This window comes from Manis pentadactyla, chromosome 14 (genome assembly GCF_030020395.1).
Source record: "Manis pentadactyla isolate mManPen7 chromosome 14, mManPen7.hap1, whole genome shotgun sequence".
NCBI lineage: Eukaryota > Metazoa > Chordata > Mammalia > Pholidota > Manidae > Manis > Manis pentadactyla.
The window spans coordinates 6817069-6837212 of record NC_080032.1 but is presented as its reverse complement, the minus strand read 5'-3'; the positions used below and the strand labels follow the sequence as shown (position 1 = coordinate 6837212).

General features: G+C 46.1%; 1 protein-coding gene across 5 annotated transcripts in view; it reads left to right on the top strand.

Annotated features, from left to right (window-relative positions):
• LIMK2 (LIM domain kinase 2) overlaps positions 1-20144 on the top strand; it is a 61332-nt gene that overhangs the window by 27571 nt on the left and 13617 nt on the right. For all 5 annotated transcript variants that reach the window (XM_057492347.1, XM_057492344.1, XM_057492345.1 and 2 more), the window contains 5 exons: positions 8988-9123; positions 9787-9896; positions 10478-10666; positions 11836-11941; positions 12299-12489. In XM_057492347.1, coding sequence (XP_057348330.1) covers positions 8988-9123; positions 9787-9896; positions 10478-10666; positions 11836-11941; positions 12299-12489 — 732 coding nt within the window. The remainder of the gene's footprint in view (positions 1-8987; positions 9124-9786; positions 9897-10477; positions 10667-11835; positions 11942-12298; positions 12490-20144) is intronic.

Genomic DNA, 20144 nt, shown 5'->3' with positions numbered 1-20144 from the left:
TCCTTGCTTCCCAAACACACCTAGAAGAGATGCCAGAAGATGCCGCTGACCCTACCTGCTCTTGGTGTCACTGCTTCCGGGGAGGCACAGCAAGTGCTGTTCTTCCAGCTCTCACTTGTTTGACCTGCAGGCCTTGCTGCCTGCCCAGGAATTTGTCCCAACAAGCAGGACGGGCAGGTTTTGCCAAACAGCATGGAAGCTGGGTATGGCCCGGGTGTGGGCAGCTTGGTACACAGTAGGCACTCTGTGAGTGGTGGTTCTCTGAAGGGCAAGCATGTTTGCCTCTGGTCTCTACGGGCTTCGGAGCTCCCAGGTGAGCACAGTTGCTAGGGGAAGGCCTGGGCAGGTGCTTTGGAGATAGAGGCCCTTGGCTCTGGAGTGTTCCCCAGTGGCCGGCTGGCCAACCCCAACACATACCAGGTCTGCAGTCCTGAGTATCCACGGGTTTCTTGCTGTGGGGCTTCTCAGAGGGAAGATGTAGAAACTTTCCCTCTACTTCTGACCTGCCCCACCTCCAACAGAAACTCCCTAGGGGTTTCTGGCCCTTAGGGTCCCTCGTGAATGGAGCCATTCCTGTCTGGGGTGGGGCTTGTTTTCCTTCTTTGGGAACAGCCTGTTGTTGCTAGGGTTGCCTCCCCCTCACCAGTGGTCCTGGTTGACTTCTCTTTTCTGGCTCGCCCAGATCTCTGCTGCTGGGATATTAGTCAGGTGGCCATGCCCTGGGCAGGAAAGCAGAACACCATGTGGTTTCATGGAATTACTGGACCCTGGCAGAGTGGCAGGAAGCCTCTGGATTTGGGGCAGGGGGCAGGGGGCTAGTCGTTAGCGCTGACTGCCAGAGTATCCTGCTAGGCACTTTATCCTTATCTCTGCCAACAGCCTAAGGACATCGTGTTATCCCCATCGTACAGATGAGGCAACTGCTCTCAATAGAGTTAATACTTGGGGTCTGTCCAGCCAGCTTTTACTATCTTCCTGAGTTTCTCTCAAACTTGAAGAGGCTGTATCTCCCTCTGCCTGCACCTCCCCCAGGGATGTCCTCAGTTTGAATTTGCTTTCTTTTCTCTCCTAGAAGACAAAAAGCAGGAAAAGGGCCCCCAAAGTTTGTCAGGCATATCAAATGGAGAGCAGAGAGTCTTTTCTGAAGAGCCGGTGGGAATTGATCTTAAGTTTAGGAGGCAGGTTTTACCATGTGGAATAAAGATGCCAAGTGTTTGAAGTAACTACTAGTTTAGGTCCGGGCCTCATTAATCCCTCGTACTCTTAATCCTAGAAAGGCAGCTTGGGGGAGGTTTGTTCCCTTAGGAGGCAGGAGTGCTGAGCCCCTTTTAATCTCCCTGGGGGGGGCAGGACTCTTCTCAGGAGCTGGAACAGATGACTCCCGACCTGGGCCTTTGAGGGTCTTGGCACTGATGCTACGCCCCCTCCCCCCACCACTGTCCTTTGTCTTATGCTGCTCTAGTCCCTTTGGGGGGCCTGACAGCCTCCACCCACCCAGCTCTGTGTGCCAAGTTGAATTCAAATGGGTACTGACTTACTGTAGACCCTCTCCCCTCCCTCAAATGGGAGGCCACATTCCTGAAGCCACTTTTGAAGAGAGAACCCACACGTAGGACTGTGTGCCTCACAGGAGGGACCACCCAGACCCTCTGCTCTCCCAGGTAGTGGTCTAATTAATCACCACTGACACTACTGGTCACAGAACCACTTCTACCGTCAGCGCCCTCCTTTATTACAGGGTGTCCTCAAGGACTGCTCTCTGTCCCCTGGTGCCTGTCCCCTCCCTGGCCCTGAGTTTCCTCCTCTGCAAAGTACTGGGGCTAGACTTCCTGGGCTCCTGAACGTGACCCTTGCCAGATTCTGTGGAGCAAATTAGGTTCTTGACCCCAGGCCTCTGGCAGAATACAAAGTCCACAGAAGTTCTGGGGCTGTGGTTGCAAGGAGAGGGACACAGCCAGATTCCTCTGGGACGTGATCAGTCATGACAGCACTCCAGGGAGGGAAGAGGGGATGGGGTGAAGAGTGCACTTTCTGTGCCCTGTACACCCCTGCCTGACAGGCTGTGCTCAGCAGCGTGCATTGTCTCCTCTGCCAGTGCCACTGGCGTGTGGAGTGAGATGCAGTTATAGGTGTGTTTCCAAGGCTGAAAACACCTTAAATTGGAATTTACAAAAGAGGTAAATCAAGGAGTGACTTTTTTCTGAAATTTTTAAAGGATTTGTCTTTTTATAGAATTTCCCTTAATGTTCAACATTGATTTAAAGTGTTTGGTTTACACATTGTCTCTTAAAGAAAACAAGTGCATCTTTGTATTCTAAAGCAACCCATGTTTAAAGGGAAAAATTATTCTTAACCCTGCCCAGCTTAGCAGTACCATTTGGCAGCTGCCTTAGGTCCTCTGGGACTCTTTCTCCTCATCTGAAAAGTGAAGGGCTTGGATCAGGTGAATGGTTCTTAACTCTGCAACTCATGTGGCTCCTCAGAGACACCACAGGCTCTTTTCCATTTTTTCCAAATAATGGAGATTCTACCCTTAACTGTAATATGACTGTACAAATTACTTGAAAGTATAGGCTTCCTTCCCGGCTTTTAGTTAGAACTGAATCAGTACACTCTGCTAACACTAACTTCTTGCTGATCAAGATTGCTTGGTTCATTTTTTTAAACAGGATAACAACATATTCCTTAATAATTACAGCTTCATTGACAGCCTGTTTCAGTCTGCAGAGACTACAGGAAGGAGGAGTAATAAAGGGATCTTTTGTGGTAGAAAACCAACTCTGGCGGGCTGGAGTCATGAGGCCCCTGTTCTAGGTGCCCTTCTGGATCCTGGGGGAGAGTCATTAGCGTGGCACCATCTGGCTGTGGCAGAGAGACCTGCCTGCTCAGAGCTCAGAGGCGAGGAGCTGAAACAGTTTCTCCCCAGCTGTCTGTTCATTCAGGACGCTAAGGGCCAGCATCCAGCCAGACCTTGACCAGGACTTGGGAGAGCTTGTTCTTTAACCTGTATAAATCCACTGTAATACTGACTGTTCCGTTCCCTTACCACATAATGTTGAAATTTTACCAGTAAACATTTGGTCTGAGTAATTTGCCTCTGAGTGGAGACTGGGCCTCTATCCTATCTCCCTTGGCTCCCCCCAGCCCAGCACCTTGCCTGTTCAGTCTTGCACATTCTCAGTGTGCAGTAACTAGTTCTTGATTGATAGGAATTGATTATAATCAATTGGTTAGATAAGTAGCTCATTCTAGGGCCTCCACTCAGAAATCTTTTTAGTTCTGGGCCACGAAGCAGGTCCACATAGCTTAGGCATGGAAAGGAATCAAGGAGTCCGTCAGTGTTTGCCCTTGGTGTTCCCAAATTAGAGAGGGAGGGAGGAAATGAACACATTCTGGGTGCCTGCTGTGAGCCAGGCATCGTGTAGGCATTTGTACATGGTTTAACTCTCATAACCCCATGAGGTTTTATCATTACCGCTATACAAATACGCAACTAAGGCTCAGAGTCATGAAGTAACTGGTTTTAGGTGACCAAAAGAGTAAGTAGCAAAGAAGGAATATGAATCCAGGTCTTAAACAAGTTATTTGTGAGAATCTCAGCTGATTATCTTCTTTTTAAACCTGTGTGTTCCTTGCTGATTCAAAGAGCTTCAGTTCGGATCTGAGCTGCCCACTGAACTGACCACCAGGATTTGGTCATTTTGTAGCTCTCCAGGCTCTCTGGAGTGCTTTGGAAGAGGAGTTTTGGAGGTTGTCCTCAACGCATGTGGGCCTCAGTGATTTCTCCTGGTTGGAGGGTTTCATTCTGGCTGCTCAGGAGCATATGGTGACTGATGCCTCGGCCCTGGGTTCCAGCTCTATCACCTCCAAGCTGAATGCCTTTGAGCCTGCAACCAGGGCGGATTTTGACCTTGACTTGAAATTTTCAAAAGTTGAAAGTTGGAAATAAGACTTTCGGAGGAACATGTGGTGGCCATGGCCTCTGAGTATCTTGAAGTGGGATTTTTTTGAGTAGCACCTTACATTTCCAGAGTATGTTTTAGATGTTTTTCTTAAAAGGGCAGAGTCCGGGTGTGGGGGGGAACAGAAGGCTATGGACTGAATGGGGAGAATCACTGTGGCATTCACATTCGGTTGCTTGGGTCTAGGGAGAGGCCTTGCAAAGTGTTAACACCCAAAGGGACTTGAACTCTCAGAGCTCCAGCCTCCTTATTTTCACTGATGCGAGTCCTGAAGCCCAGCCTGATAGCTATGCTTCATCACTCAGATGATGCAGTACAGTGGAAATGGCTTCATAGCCGAGTCATAGATTCAGGTTCCAGCTCCAGCATGTGTGTAGTGGATGACTTTGCAAAAGTGACTTGACTCTGCTTTTCAGTCTTATAGTCTGTAAAACGGGGATAATTCTATCACCTTGCAGGGTGTGGCCAGGATTAGCGAAAACATAAGTAAGGCACCTCAAACAATGCCTCAGTTGTATGGTTGCTTGAATGGTTGGCACTCAAGTAACAGGTAACAGTAGCTGTATTTAATTCTAAGTCTAGCATAGCAACTTCTCTGGTGGTTTAAGAACCAATTGTGTTCTGTGACAAAGCAGCCTGGGAACCCACAGCCAGCCCTCCTATGAGCTGTTTCCCTTCCTGTTGTTCTCAGAGACCTGTAGCAGCTGACCTTGGACATATGGCTAGCTGTGCCCTTCAGAGACATTCCTTGACATAGCTGTGTGCATTGGTGATGCTACTCCCTGGCCAGGTGTTCTTCCCCGAAGTCTGGCATGGCTCTCTCCTTCATGCCTGCACTTGTTTCTCACCCTGCCCCCTCTCCTGGGCCTGGCCAGGGCTACTTGCAGCAAACAAAAGCAGGATATTGGTGGTAGAAAGGAGGACGGGCTTGGTGCGCCCATGCCCTGCGGCACACATACCATTGTGAGGGTGTAACAGGGCCCAGGCCTGCAGCTAGGTGCAAATATGTCTGCACCAGTTCTTCTCCACTGCACACAGAAAAGGGCAGGGCCTGGTGACCATGAGCCACAAACCCTGTGTTCCCACCTGGACTGCTGGTTCTTGCCACTCCCACCATTTTCATTTTGGAAACATTTGCTAAAAGCTTATTCTGCTGGGCCCTTTGCTAGGTGCTGAGGCTACCAAGAGTATATGGGACACTGTTCTCATCCTCAGGGAGTGCACAGTCTAGTGAAGGACAAGGTCAGGAACCCAGGAACTTAAAGTTAGAAGGTGGGAGGCAAGGAGGAAGTCCCTGCTTCCAGTGCTGGCCCTCTGCTAGGACCTCCCTGTCGTCCAGAGCTCACCTACTCCTCACTGCTACCCCGAAAGTAGGTGGTGCTGTTGCCATTTCACAAATGAGAAGTGAAGCAGGTATCACGTAGGTGGTATGTGGTGTGTTGAGATCCGAACCTTGGATCGTCCAGGGGAAAATGTAGATAATCACAGGGAAAGACACAGATAGAATTGAGGGCATCTGGGGTATTGTCTAATCCCTTCATTTTCAGGTAGGGAGACGGAACCCAGAGAGGGAAAGGTGCTTGTCCCAGGGCATGTAGCTCTGAAGAACTTGAACCCAGGTCTCCCCACAGTTGAGAGCTCATCCAGCATGCCTTTTACATTGAGAGGAGTTTGAGCAGCGTGCTTAGAACACGGTCTCCCCATCCCCCAGGCCCCCACCTCCTATGATTCATGGTTCTCTCTGTGCCATTCTAGGCACCTCATGTCCTACTCTTCACTCCATACCCAGCTCTCAGGACCCTGAAGTTCAGCACTTGTAGAACACGTAGGGAATGCTACAGGGTGGGAATGGCTGTCAGCAGAAGCCATCAGTGTTTGTTGTGCAGCCATGCGGGATTAGGGACTCCACAAAGCGGGATCCTCAGGCTCCTGCTGCTCTAGAACCCCCCCACCTCAGCTGTTCTCCCAGCTGCTTTGAGTCCTTCCTGTCTCCCTCCTCTGCCTCCTCCAGTGCCCAGGAGTGGTAGCATCCATTGTGCCCTCTCACCTCACATTGTTAATTAGGTTTTGTTTAGACTTTCTCTTACTCAACTCATTATAATCCCTTGGAAAGTGGAGTAGGGAACCTCGTATATCTGTCTTTATGTCTGCAGTGCTTAGCAAGGTACTGTGATACTCTTGCCCTCCACAGTTTGCAGACGACTTTCCTTATATGATCAACTTTAGTCTTCACAGTGGCTCTTTGTAGTAGGTTGCTGTAGTCATATTTTGACAGTGAGGAATGAGAAGTCATCCAAAGCCACCCAGTTAGTGGTGATAAGTGGCCTATCATGTGAGCTGTTGGTATCATCATCATCTTTACCAGCGGTTAACACTTACTGCGTTCCTACTGTGCTAGGCCATTTACTTTAACATGTATTGTTTAATTTTCACAGTCATCTATTTTACGCATGAGAAAACTGGGTCAGAGAAGTGAAGTAACTTCCCCAAGATGACATAACTAGTTAACTAGTAAGGGGCAGCGTCAGGATTCAGACCAAGTGGCAGCTCCACCCGCCTCTCAGAAGCAAGGACCTGGCCGTTGTGGATGGGGTGAGGCCTTGACAGCAAGAAAGAGAGTCTGTTAACTAAGAAGAAAGAGGCCCTTGGCCCTGGGTCCTAGGAGGCTCAGTGATGAGGAGGAGCTTGTCTGTGCAGCAGATAAGGCTTGCAAACACACCTGTCCTACGAGGTGGAGCTTTACAACCAGGTGACTGGAGGACAAAGGAGCTGGGGGTCTAGCACATACATCTTGCACAGTGCCAATGGGGTTTTGTTTTTTCCCCTAATATTTTATGTTGAAAATTTTCAAATATATAGAAAGGTTGAAAGAACAGTTCAAAGAGCACCCATATATCCTTTACCTGGATTCATAATTTGTTAACTTTAAACCATTCTCTATTCATGTCCATGCACACACATATATACCCACAATGCATTTATTTATTTTTTGCTGAACTATTTAAAAGTTATAGATATCTTGATTTTCACCCTTAATTACTTTAATATGTTTTTTCAATTAGACAGTAATTTCACTTTCATTATATCTAATAGACAGTAATTTTAGTTCAAGAGTCCAAATTCAGATTTCCTCAGTTGTTCCAAAATGTCACTCACAGCTGGTATCTTTTTCAATCTAGGTCAAATCCACAGTGTAGGTATTGCATTTTGTTGCTTTTTGAATCCCTTTGCTTTTTTTCCTCCACCATGACATTAACTTTTTTTTTTTTTTGGTATCATTAATATACAATCACATGAGCAACATTGTGGTTACTAGATTCCCCCCATTATCACATACCCCCCCACATACCCCATTATAGTCACTGTCCATCAGCATAGTAAGATGCTGTAGAATCACTTCTCTGTGCTGTACTGCCTTCCCTGTGCTCCCACCACCACATTATGTGTGCTAACCGTAATGCCCCTTATTCTCCTTATCCCTCCCTTCCCACCCATCCTCCCCAGTCCCTTTCCCTTTGGCAACTGTTAGTCCATTCTTGGGTTCTGTGAGTCTGATGCTGTTTTGTTCCTTCAGTTTTTGCTTTGTTCTTATGCTCCACAGATGAGTGAAATCATTTGGTACTTGTCTTTCTCCGCCTGGCTTATTTCACTGAGCATAATACCCTCTAGCTCCATCCATGTTGTTGCAAATGGTAGGATTTGTTTACTTCTTATGGCTGAATAATATTCCATTGTGTATATGTAACCACATCTTCTTTATCCATTCATCTACTGATGGACACTTAGGTTGCTTCCATTTCTTGGCTACTGTAAATAGTGCTGCGATAAACATAGGGGTGCATATGTCTTTTTGAAACTGGGATCCTGCATTCTTAGGGTAAATTCCTAGGAGTGGAATTCCTGGGTCAAATGGTATTTCTACTTTTAGTTTTTTGAGGAACCTCCATATTGCTTTCCACAATGGTTGAACTAGTTTACATTCCCACCAGCAGTGTAGAAGGGTTCCCCTTTCTCCGCATCCTCGCCAGCATTTGTTGTTCCTAGTCTTTTGGATGTTGGCCATCCTAACTCGTGTGAGGTGATATCTCATTGTGGTTTTAATTTGCATTTCCCTGATAATTAGCGATGTGGAGCATCTTTTCATGTGCCTGTTGGCCATCTGAATTTCTTCTTTGGAGAAGTGTCTGTTCATATCCTCCGCCCATTTTTTAATAGGGTTATTGCTTTTTGGGTGTTGAGGCGTGCGAGTTCTTTATATATTTTGGATGTTAACCCCTTGTTGGATATGTTATTTACAAATATATTTGCCCATACTGTAGGATGCCTTTTTGTTCTGCTGATGGTGTCCTTTGCTGTACAGAAGCTTTTTAGCATCATGCTCGAGGAGATGCGTTCAGGAAAAAGTTGCTTATGTTTATATTCAAGAGATTTTTGCCTATGTTTTCTTCCAAGACATTAACTTTCTGGAAGAGTCAAGACCAGTTACCTTAACAGAATGACCCTCACTGTGGATTTGCCTGATTGTTTCTTTGTGTTTAACATATTTTCTCCCAGGAATGCTACACCAGTAATGCTGTGGTGATGGGTGGGTTTGAAGATTGAGCTTCTTTAGTTCATCAAGATATCTGTCTAGACCAGAGGTTCTTAACTGGGGCCATAAATAGACTTCACTCCTTGACATATACATATCCCATACCTAAATTATATGCACATTTTCCTTCTGTGTGCATTTTTCCAAGAGGCTTCTTGGCTCCTATCAGATTCTCAAAGGGCTTTAGGACCCAAAGAGATTAAGAAACACTGGTCAGCCAGCTGAAGTAGGCCATACACAGCTGGTTTCTGGGGTCTTGCTCACTCTGAACTGGCTTCCTTGTGGAGATAGCTGTAAACTGTAACTTTCCCCTACCCTGGCTTTGGATCAAAGAGATGTCTGTGCAGTTTGTTGTTAAATCTGGGAGCCACGGGCAGCCTGTGTGCCTGGTTCCAAGGATTCAGGAGAGTTTCTGTTCTTTTCTTCCCTGTCAGGTGCTCAGAATGCCAGGATTCCCTCACCAACTGGTACTATGAGAAGGATGGGAAGCTTTACTGCCACAAGGACTACTGGGGGAAGTTTGGGGAGTTTTGCCATGGGTGCTCTCTGCTGATGACAGGACCTGTCATGGTGAGTGTGTCCCTCCATCTCTGTCCCTCTTGGTCAGTGGAGTCCATTGACAGTGCCTCCAGTTGCCCATTGCCATTCATTTTCTGGTCTAACCATCAGCCAAGGCCTCTCCTTTGTTTACCCAATCATTTAACAGATGTTTGCTGAGTACCTTTTAAGTGCCAGGTAAGATCCTTCCCTCAAAGACTTACCAGTCCATTGTTGGGAGTAGTTGGGTAGGCAGGCAGGGGTGGGATGAGGGCCTTGAAGGAGAGCATTACAGGTTGAAGAGAATATGCCTAAGTTGTTTTTGGGGAATCAGAAAGAGAGACCCTGGAATGGGCTGGCCGAGAGAGGTTCCACTCCCCCTCCCTGCTCCTGGTGAAGGGCTTTAAGCCTAGTCACAGATTTGCCAACCCTGTGTTGGAGGAACTGTGAGCCTTTCTAATAGGGATGATTGCTTCTGGGGACTTGTTCTCATGTCTGAGACCAAAACAGTTTTTTGCAATGTCAGAAAGAACAGAGAGGCACCAACCTGAGGCTTCCTCTGGGAGCTTTAGGGCAGGAACTACAGAGGTAGACTGTCAGCGGGATCTGTAGATCCTTGACAGAGGTCACCCACCCACCTCACCTCCACCCCAGCAACAGTGACAGCTCCCTCCCTCCATCCTCACCTGCCCACAGGTGGCCGGGGAGTTCAGGTACCACCCGGAGTGCTTTGCCTGCATGAGCTGCAAGGTGATCATCGAGGATGGGGATGCCTATGCCCTCGTGCAGCATGCCACCCTCTACTGGTAAGGTGGTGGCCCCGTGTCCTCCAAGAATGGCCAAGAGGGACAGGTGGCAGTGTGAGTTGGGCAGAAGGACAACTGGGCGATCACAGCACTGGATTCCAGTCATAGTGATGCTCTTAACCAGCTTTGTAACCTGCAGGCAGGATCATTAACGTCTCTGTGGTCTCTGTCCCTACCTACTATGAGAATAACAACACTGTGCCCTGCAGTCCTCCCAGAGGGGGAGAACGGCTGGGAAGATGTTCTCAGAGGACCCCGGAGCATTAAAGGCAGAGGCCCGTTAGAGCTCACTCGGTCCGGCTGCCTCAGTTGACAAAAGAAGTCAGGCTGGGGCCCAGAGAAGGGAAGGGGGTTGGGTTCTCATTTGTGAGTCAAAAACAGAGCAGAGAGAACCAGGCCATCTCACCCCCAGTCCCAGCGCCCCCCGGGGAACCCAGGCTTGTTGTTGTGAGCAGCCAGCTAGAATCGTGGTGAGGACAGTAATAGTGGGGTTATGGGTGGTCCCACATGGTGCAGTGGTTGCTGGGGGGGTTCCAGGTGGTGCTACAGGGTCTTGATCCACTTTACACTCCTCTCCCCAGTGGGAAGTGCCACAATGAGGTGGTGCTGGCCCCCATGTTCGAGAGGCTTTCCACGGAGTCTCTTCAGGACCAGCTGCCCTACTCTGTCACACACATCTCCATGCCCGCCACCACTGAGGGCAGGCGGGGCTTCTCTGTGTCGGTGGAGAGTGCCTGCTCCAACTACGCCACCACTGTGCAAGTCAAAGAGTGAGTATTTTGAGAGCCCTGGAGCAGGGGTTCTTGAGCAGAGATGGGCCTTGAGGGGCTCCCTTCAGCCTCATTTCATCTCTTTCTCCTGGAGCTCACTATATGTAACCATACCTGGGCCTTGACATTTACTTTCTGTCTGCCTAGGCTGCTTCCCACCAGGTAATTAGTGCCAGAATCACTCCCCCTTTCATGTGTCAAGTTTCAGATCATGTTTGCTCTTTGAAATTATCTGGCTCGATTATGTGGATGTATATTAGTTTGTGTATCCTCTGTCCTCCCCATGAGCTCCTTCTGGAGCTTAGTCCTGTTCAGTACTACATGCCCAGGGCCTAGAGCAGTGCCTGGCATGTAATAGGTGTTCATTGGTTATTGTTTTCTTGGGTGAAAGAATGAATGGAGAAGAGGTAAGACTCCGTTCTGTTTCCAGGCCAGAGACCAAATGGAGAGAGTCTGTTCCCATCTAATAACAGTGATGAGGCCAATGTGGCTGCCAACCCTGTATACAGTGGTTGTGCACTAATGTGCTGGCCCTGGGCTCTTGCATATAGGTCTGGGAAAGTCAGGAGGAAGTAGGGTCTTCTCAAAGCCTCATTAGAGGACAAAGGAAGGGAACTGTGTTCAGGGCAGAGGTGGGAGCCTGTGGTTGTGTCTGGTATAGACTGTTAAATCATGAAAGGCCTGGATTTTGAAGATTCAGAAGGTCTGTGGAAGGATTCAAGCAACAAGGTGACATGGCCAGGTTAGTGTTTTAGAAGGATCACTGGTGTGGAAGTTGGATGGGAGAAGAGCAAGCCTAGAGGTATAGAGACCAGTCAGGAAACTGCTGAAAGATCTAGGAGTTTGGTATTGGTAACAATGGTGATGGAGAGAAGCAGGATAAAGATGGTGAGGGCTGGGAGGCAGTGAGGGAACTCCGGATGGGGAGGGTGATGTCCAGGTTTCTGGTGTTTCTTGGATGATATCCAAGTTCTTGGCCGCTGATGGGTGGAGGGTGCCATTCACTGAGACAGGGCACCCTGTGAAGAGTGTTACCTTTCCCTGTGAGTGGCCTGGGCCTAAGGGGCCAGTTGGGGCCTCGGGCCTGGTGAACGTTACCTGCACAAGTGAAATGGGTCAGACACATTTTTTAGTTCGCTTACACCGTGCTTCCATTCTTGTCTGACCAGGGTCAACCGGATGCACATCAGTCCCAACAACCGCAACGCCATCCATCCCGGGGACCGAATCCTGGAGATCAATGGGACCCCTGTCCGCACACTCCGAGTGGAGGAGGTAGAGTGCAGGTTCAGTCTGTCTGGTGGGGTGGGACATGGGGCAGTCCTTCTGGAAGATCAGACTGCGGCCTTTACCTTCCCCACCCCCAGCCTATCTGTCCTGGCCTGGAGCCTGTGGCCACTGGTGACCTCCGATATGAACCTGGCACATTTCTGGGGCAGCAAGGATGGCCTGATAGATGGGGGAACTGACAGAATGCCAGGCAGAGGGTACTGTGGGGCTGCTAGCAGCTGGAGGCCACCATTAGCCAAGTTGAGCTTTGGCCACACTGTGCTTGGATCACCCGGGCTGACAGTGGGTGGCTTGGGGTGGGACAGTCTGTGGGAGCCAGCCTGACACTGTTCTTGGCCACAGGTGGAAGATGCGATTACCCAGACAAGCCAGACGCTTCAGCTCTTGATTGAACATGACCCCATCTCCCAGCGCCTGGAGCGGCTGGATGCACGACTCTCTCCCCACCTGCAGAATGCCAGACACTCCCACACCCTCAGCACCCTGGACACCAAGGAGAATCTGGAAGGGACGCTGAGGAGACGCTCCCTGAGGTGCCGCCTCCCACTCTGGTTCTGTCCCTTGGATGAGGCTGAGCTGGCTTTCATAGGCCAGCAGAGTTAGCACGGGAACCAGCTGGTCAGGGACGAGCTGTGGCGATTGTGCTGACTTGGCTCCCCCGATGGGGATCACAGTTCATAGCCGGGGCCTGTGCATGACCTCACCCAGCTGTCTGCCAGTTTTCCATAGAAACCAGAGGGCCAGCCTCTGTCCACTGAACTCCTGGCTACAGGAGACAGCGATGCTGGACACGAAGGACAGTGTAGACTGTGGGGGAAGTTTGGGGCTCAGAGGCTTGATAAGTATAAATAAGGACATTGAAAACTGTAAAGCAAGAGGTGAATGCAAATAGTTTCAGATTTGGGGGACCAACATCTGAAACCTCAGAGTTGTCCGGGTCCATGGGGAGGGAGCTGTGGCCCTGGGTGCAGGTGCCAGGGAGGGAGAACAGCAGGTGAGACGGTGGCTTTGAGGCAGAAACTCTCCCACCAGCCCTCACGCTGAGCTCCCTGCCTTCCCAAACCGCTTCATCTCTCCTGTCCTCTGTGTCCACTTCTGGGAAGTGGAGTGGCAAGATAAAGGTGGCTGTGCCCACAGTTATGTAAGGATTCAGTGTGGAGAAGGATGCAAAGATCCCAGTGCTGTCACAGGGTCAGCCCTTAGTAAATGTGAGGTGGTGTTGGTGTCACTAGGTGCCAGCTGCCTTCTCCACCTCACGACCCAGCAGACCGAATCACAAGGAAGCAGCAGGCTTCCTCGGCTAGCATCTGCTGGAAGTATGGCCCTGTCACTCCCGGCTGCCCTCTTGGCCTCAGTCAGCACAAGTGAGCTGGTCGAGGCAAGGCGCCCGAGGGCAGAGAGAGCCTGGGAACAGGTGGTCTGGAGGAGGGAAGATGTGGGCATGGCCAGAGAGCTGCTCAGATATCTGCAAGGCTGTCCTGCAGGAAAAGGGCAGCTCACCTCGTGTGCTCTGGTGGGCATGGTCGGCTCGAGGCAGAGCACAAGAGCAGGGCCTAGGAAACCTGTGGGCAGCCCTTCCCAGGCAGCCCGGGTGAACAGGAGCTTGCCTCAGTTCACCTGCAGGGCTGTGTACTTCCACCTTCCTGTGCCTCCTTCAGGAAGTCAGAGTGACCGTCGACCATTTACTTTATTTTATTTATTATTTTATTTTATTTTATTTATTTTAATTTAATTTAATTTTTTTATTTCATTCATTCATTCATTCGTGTATTTATTTATTTATTTGTTATTAAGGTACGATTGATATACACTCTTATGAAGGTTTCACATGAAATCAATGTGCTTACTACATTTACCCATATCATAAAGTCCCCACCCACACCCCAATGCAGTCACTGTCCATCAGTGCAGCAAGATGCGGCAGATTCACTATGTCCCTTCTCTGTGCTACACTGTTCTCCCTGTGATCCCCCACACCATGTGTACTAAACCTAATACCCCTCAATCCCCTTCTCCCTCCCTCCCCACCTACCCTCCCACACCCCTCCCCTTTGGTAACCACCAGTTCATTCTTGGAGTCTCTGAGTCTGCTGCTATTTTGTTCCTTCAGTTTTGCTTCATTGTTATACTCCACAAATGAGGGAAATCATTTGGCATTTGTCTTTCTCCACCTGGCTTATTTCACTGAGCATAATATCCTCCAGCTCCATCCATGTTGTTGCATATGGTAGGATTTGTTTTCTTCTTACAGCTGAATAGTATTCCATTGTGTATATGTACCACCTCTTCTTCAGCCATTCATCTACTGATGGACACTTAGGTTGCTTCCATATCTTGGCTATTGTAAAAAAGTGCTGTGATAAGCATAGGGGTGCATATGTCTTTTTTTTTTTTTTTTTTTAAATAATTATTTTTTATTGAAGGGTAGTTGACACACATTATTACATTACATGAGTTTCAAGTGTACAACACAGTGGTAGAACATTTATATACATAATTCTAGGTTCCAGCTATCACCCTACCAGGCTGTTACAATATCTTGACTATATTCCTTATGCTATACATTACATCCCGGTTACTAATTTATTTTACCATTGGAAGTCTGTCCTTCTTTTTTTTTTTTTTGTGAGAGCATCTCTCATATTTATTGATCAAATGGTTGTTAACGACAATAAAATTCTGTATAGGGGAGTCAATGCTCAATGCACAATCATGCACAATCATTATTCCACCCCAAGCCTAATTTTTGTCAGTCTCCAATCTTCTGAGGCATAACAAACAAGTTTTTACATGTAGAACAAATTCTTACATAATGAATAAGTTACATGGTGAACAGTACAAGGGCAGTCATCACAGAAACTTTCGGTTTTGCTCATGCATTATGAACTATAAACAGTCAGTTCAAATATGAATACTCATTTGGTTTTTATACTTGATTTATATGTGGATACCACATTTCTCTCTTTATTATTATTATTTTTAATAAAATGCTGAAGTGGTAGGTAGATACAAGATAAAGGTAGAAAACATAGTTTAGTGTTGTAAGAGAGCACATGTAGATGATCAGGTGTGTGCCTGTAGACTATGTGTTAATCCAAGCTAGACCAGGGCAATAAAACATCCACGTATGCAGAAGATTTCTCTCAGAACAGGGGGGGTGAGGTTCTAAGCCTCACCTCTGTTGATCCCCAATTTCTCACCTGATGACCCCCCTGCGACTGTGCCTGTCTTAGGTTGTTCCTCCCTTGAGGAATCTTACCCGTCTCTGGCTAACCAGTCATCTTCCGGGGCCATACAGGGAAATGTGAAGTTGGTAAGTGAGAGAGAAGCCTTATTGTTTGAAAAAGTTAGCTTTTTACTTCTTTGCATATTTATGCCCTGTGGCTTCTATGCCCAGCATTTGTCTTGAGGTATCTTTAGCACTTGGAAGAATTATGACACTCGGTAAATTTGATATGAGGCACGAATTCTATTTAAGGGTTGTAATTAGGAAGGAAGAAGAAAAGCTATAGAAGTAGCAGGCGGAAGAAAACATGGGAAGATTGATTATTTCTTTGACAAATCTTCTTGTAGAGTAACTTCAGCATATATAGGTTATAAGCTACTACTTAAATTGCGCACACACATTAACATAATAGGAGTATAGTTACATAACCAAAGCATATCTGTAATTACCAGCCATCTGCAGTGAAACCAAGAAAACCAGTTAGGCACCTTAGGCATTTGTGAAAACTTATCTATGATATGGTGGATATTGTCCAACTGAACTTGAACAGTCTGAGAGAAATCAGACAAATTAAAACAACCCATTCCTGGGGACTGTTCACATGCCATATGTTCTTTTAACAGTAAATAGTCTGTAGTTGTAAGACTTTGGAGCACTACAATTTGCACTTCTCCAAATTCTTGGTTGAGTTCCAACAGTGTAGATCCAGTCAAATTTGTTGTTTTACTGTATGCACAGGCCAGCTTAGATATCTCCTTCCTCATTCTCATGGCAAGTCCAGGAACTGGTGGGATGAGTGCATCTACAGCTGTAGCAGTGCGTGGATCTTTGTTGGGGTTTTTTGATGATCATCTTCTGGCATGAGTCTTCCAGAGAGTGCAGATGTTGGAAGTTCTTTTTCATATCGTATCTTAGTTCATTTTCGGGGTAGCACAATTAGGCTTTGATCCTCTGTATAAACACAAACAGACCCTTTGCCTACACTTTTATATGCCCTTTATACCCTTGTGTAGAACTCGTTGGAGGTTCCCACACAGGAACTGCCCTTTTTTTTTTTTTTTTGCTATCACTAATCTACACTTACATGACGAATATTATGTTTACTAGGCTCTCCCCTATACCAGGTCTCCCCTATAAACCCCTTTACAGTCACTGTCCATCAGCATAGCAAAATGTTATAGAATCACTACTTGCCTTCTCTGTGTTCTACAGCCCTCCCTTTTCTCCTACCCCCCCATGCATGTGAATCTTAATACCCCCCTACTTCTCCCCCCCTTATCCCTCCCTACCCACCCATCCTCCCCAGTCCCTTTCCCTTTGGTACCTGTTAGTCCATTCTTGAGTTCTGTGATTCTGCTGCTGTTTTGTTCCTTCAGTTTTTCCTTTGTTCTTATATTCCACAGATAAGTGAAATCATTTGGTATTTCTCTTTCTCCGCTTGGCTTGTTTCACTGAGCATAATACCCTCCAGCTCCATCCATGTTGCTGCAAATGATTGGATTTGCCCTTTTCTTATAGCTGAGTAGTATTCCATTGTGTATATGTACCACATCTTCTTTATCCATTCATCTACCGATGGACATTTAGGTTGCTTCCAATTCTTGGCTATTGTAAATAGTGCTGCAATAAACATAGGGGTGCATCTGTCTTTCTCAAACTTGATTGCTGCGTTCTTAGGGTAAATTCCTAGGAGTGGAATTCCTGGGTCAAATGGTAAGTCTGTTTTGAGCATTTTGATGTACCTCCATACTGCTTTCCACAATGGTTGAACTAACTTACATTCCCACCAGCAGTGTAGGAGGGTTCCCCTTTCTCCACAGCCTCGCCAACATTTGTTGTTGTTTGTCTTTTGGATGGCAGCCATCCTTACTGGTGTGAGGTGATACCTCATTGTAGTTTTAATTTGCATTTCTCTGATAATTAGCGATGTGGAGCATCTTTTCATGTGTCTGTTGGCCATCTGTATTTCTTTTTTGGAGAACTGTCTGTTCAGTTCCTCTGCCCGTTTTTTAATTGGGTTATTTGTTTTTTGTTTGTTGAGGCGTGAGAGCTCCTTGTATATTCTGGACGTCAAGCCTTTATCGGATGTGTCATTTTCAAATATATTCTCCCATACTGTAGGGATCCTTCTTGTTCTATTGATGGTGTCTTTGGCTGTACAGAAGCTTTTCAGCTTAATATAGTCCCACTTACTCATTTTTGCTGTTGTTTTCCTTGCCCGGGGAGATATGTTCAAGAAGAGGTCACTCATGTTTATGTCTAAGAGGTTTGTGCCTATGTTTTCTTCCAAGAGTTTAATGGTTTCATGGCTTACATTCAGGTCTTTGATCCATTTTGAGTTTACTTTTGTATATGGGGTTAGACAATGGGCCAGTTTCATTCTCCTACATGTAGCTGTCCAGTTTTGCCAGCACCACCTGTTGAAGAGACTGTCATTTTGCCATTGTATGTCCATGGCTCCTTTATCAAATATTAATTGACCATATATGTCTGGGTTAATATCTGGATTCTCTAGTCTGTTCCATTGGTCTGTGGCTCTGTTCTTGTGCCAGTACCAAATTGTCTTGATTACTATGGCTTTATAGTAGAGCTTGAAGTTGGGGAGTGAGATCCCCCCTACTTTATTCTTCTTTCTCAGGATTGCTTTGGCTATTCGGGGTCTTTTGTGTTTCCATATGAATTTTTGAATTATTTGTTCCAGTTCATTGAAGAATGTTGCTGGTAGTTTCATAGGGATTGCATCAAATCTGTATATTGCTTTGGGCAGGATGGCCATTTTGACGATATTAATTCTTCCTAGCCACGAGCATGGGATGAGTTTCCATCTGTTAGTGTCCCCTTTAATTTCTCTTAAGAGTGACTTGTAGTTTTCAGAGTATAAGTCTTTCACTTCTTTGGTTAGGTTTATTCCTAGGTATTTTATTTTTTTTGATGCAATTGTGAATGGAGTTGTTTTCCTGATTTCTCTTTCTGTTGGTTCATTGTTAGTATATAGGAAAGCCACAGATTTCTGTGTGTTGATTTTGTATCCTGCAACTTTGCTGTATTCCGATATCAGTTCTAGTAGTTTTGGGGTGGAGTCTTTAGGGTTTTTTATGTACAGTATCATGTCATCTGCAAATAGTGACAGTTTAACTTCTTCTTTACCAATCTGGATTCCTTGTATTTCTTTATTTTGTCTGATTGCCGTGGCTAGGACCTCCAGTACTATGTTAAATAACAGTGGAGAGAGTGGGCATCCCTGTCTAGTTCCCGATCTCAGAGGAAATGCTTTCAGCTTTTCGCTGTTCAATATAATGTTGGCTGTGGGTTTATCATAGATGGCCTTTATTATGTTGAGGTACTTTCCCTCTATTCCCATTTTGCTGAGAGTTTTTAACATGAATGGATGTTGAACTTTGTCAAATGCTTTTTCAGCATCTATGGAGATGATCATGTGGTTTTTGTCTTTCTTTTTGTTGATGTGGTGGATGATGTTGATGGACTTTCGAATGTTGTACCATCCTTGCATCCCTGGAATGAATCCCACTTGGTCATAGTGTATGATCCTTTTGATGTATTTTTGAATTCGGTTTGCTAATATTTTGTTGAGTATTTTTGCATCTACGTTCATCAGGGATATTGGTCTGTAGTTTTCTTTTTTGGTGGTGTCTTTGCCTGGTTTTGGTATTAGGGTGATGTTAGCCTCATAGAATGAGTTTGGGAGTATCCCCTCCTCCTCTATTTTTTGGAAAACTTTAAAGAGAATGGGTATTATGTCTTCCCTGTATGTCTGATAAAATTCCGAGGTAAATCCATCTGGCCCGGGGGTTTTGTTCTTTGGTAGTTTTTTGATTACCTCTTCAATTTCGTTGCTGGTAATTGGTCTGTTTAGATTTTCTGTTTCTTCCTGGGTCAATCTTGGAAGGTTATATTTTTCTAGGAAGTTGTCCATTTCTCCTAGGTTTCCCAGCTTGTTAGCATATAGGTTTTCATAGTATTCTCCGATAATTCTTTGCATTTCCGTGGGGTCCGTCGTGATTTTTCCTTTCTCGTTTCTGATACTGTTGATTTGTGTTGACTCTCTTTTCTTCTTAATAAGTCTGGCTAGAGGCTTATCTATTTTGTTTATTTTCTCGAAGAACCAGCTCTTGGTTTCATTGATTTTTGCTATTGTTTTATTCTTCTCAATTTTATTTATTTCTTCTCTGATCTTTATTATGTCCCTCCTTCTGCTGACCTTAGGCCTCATCTGTTCTTCTTTTTCCAATTTCGATAATTGTGACATTAGACCATTCATTTGGGATTGCTCTTCCTTTTTAAAATATGCTTGGATTGCTATATACTTTCCTCTTAAGACTGCTTTTGCTGTGTCCCACAGAAGTTGGGGCTTAGTGTTGTTGTTGTCATTTGTTTCCATATATTGCTGGATCTCCATTTTGATTTGGTCATTGATCCATTGATTATTTAAGAGCGTGTTGTTAAGCCTCCATGTGTTTGTGAGCCTCTTTGCTTTCTTTGTACAGTTTATTTCTAGTTTTATGCCTTTGTGGTCTGAAAAGTTGGTTGGTAGGATTTCAATCTTTTGGAATTTTCTGAGGCTCTTTTTGTGGCCTAGTATGTGGTCTATTCTGGAGAATGTTCCATGTGCACTTGAGAAGAATGTATATCCCGCTGCTTTTGGATGTAGAGTTCTATAGATGTCTATTAGGTCCATCTGCTCTACTGTGTTGTTCAGTGCTTCCGTGTCCTTACTTATTTTCTGCCCAGTGGATCTATCCTTTGGGGTGAGTGGTGTGTTGAAGTCTCCTAGAATGAATGCATTGCAGTCTATATCCCCCTTTAGTTCTGTTAGTATTTGTTTCACATATGCTGGTGCTCCTGTGTTGGGTGCATATATATTTAGAATGGTTATATCCTCTTGTTGGACTGAGCCCTTTATCATTATGTAGTGTCCTTCTTTATCTCTTGTTACTTTCTTTG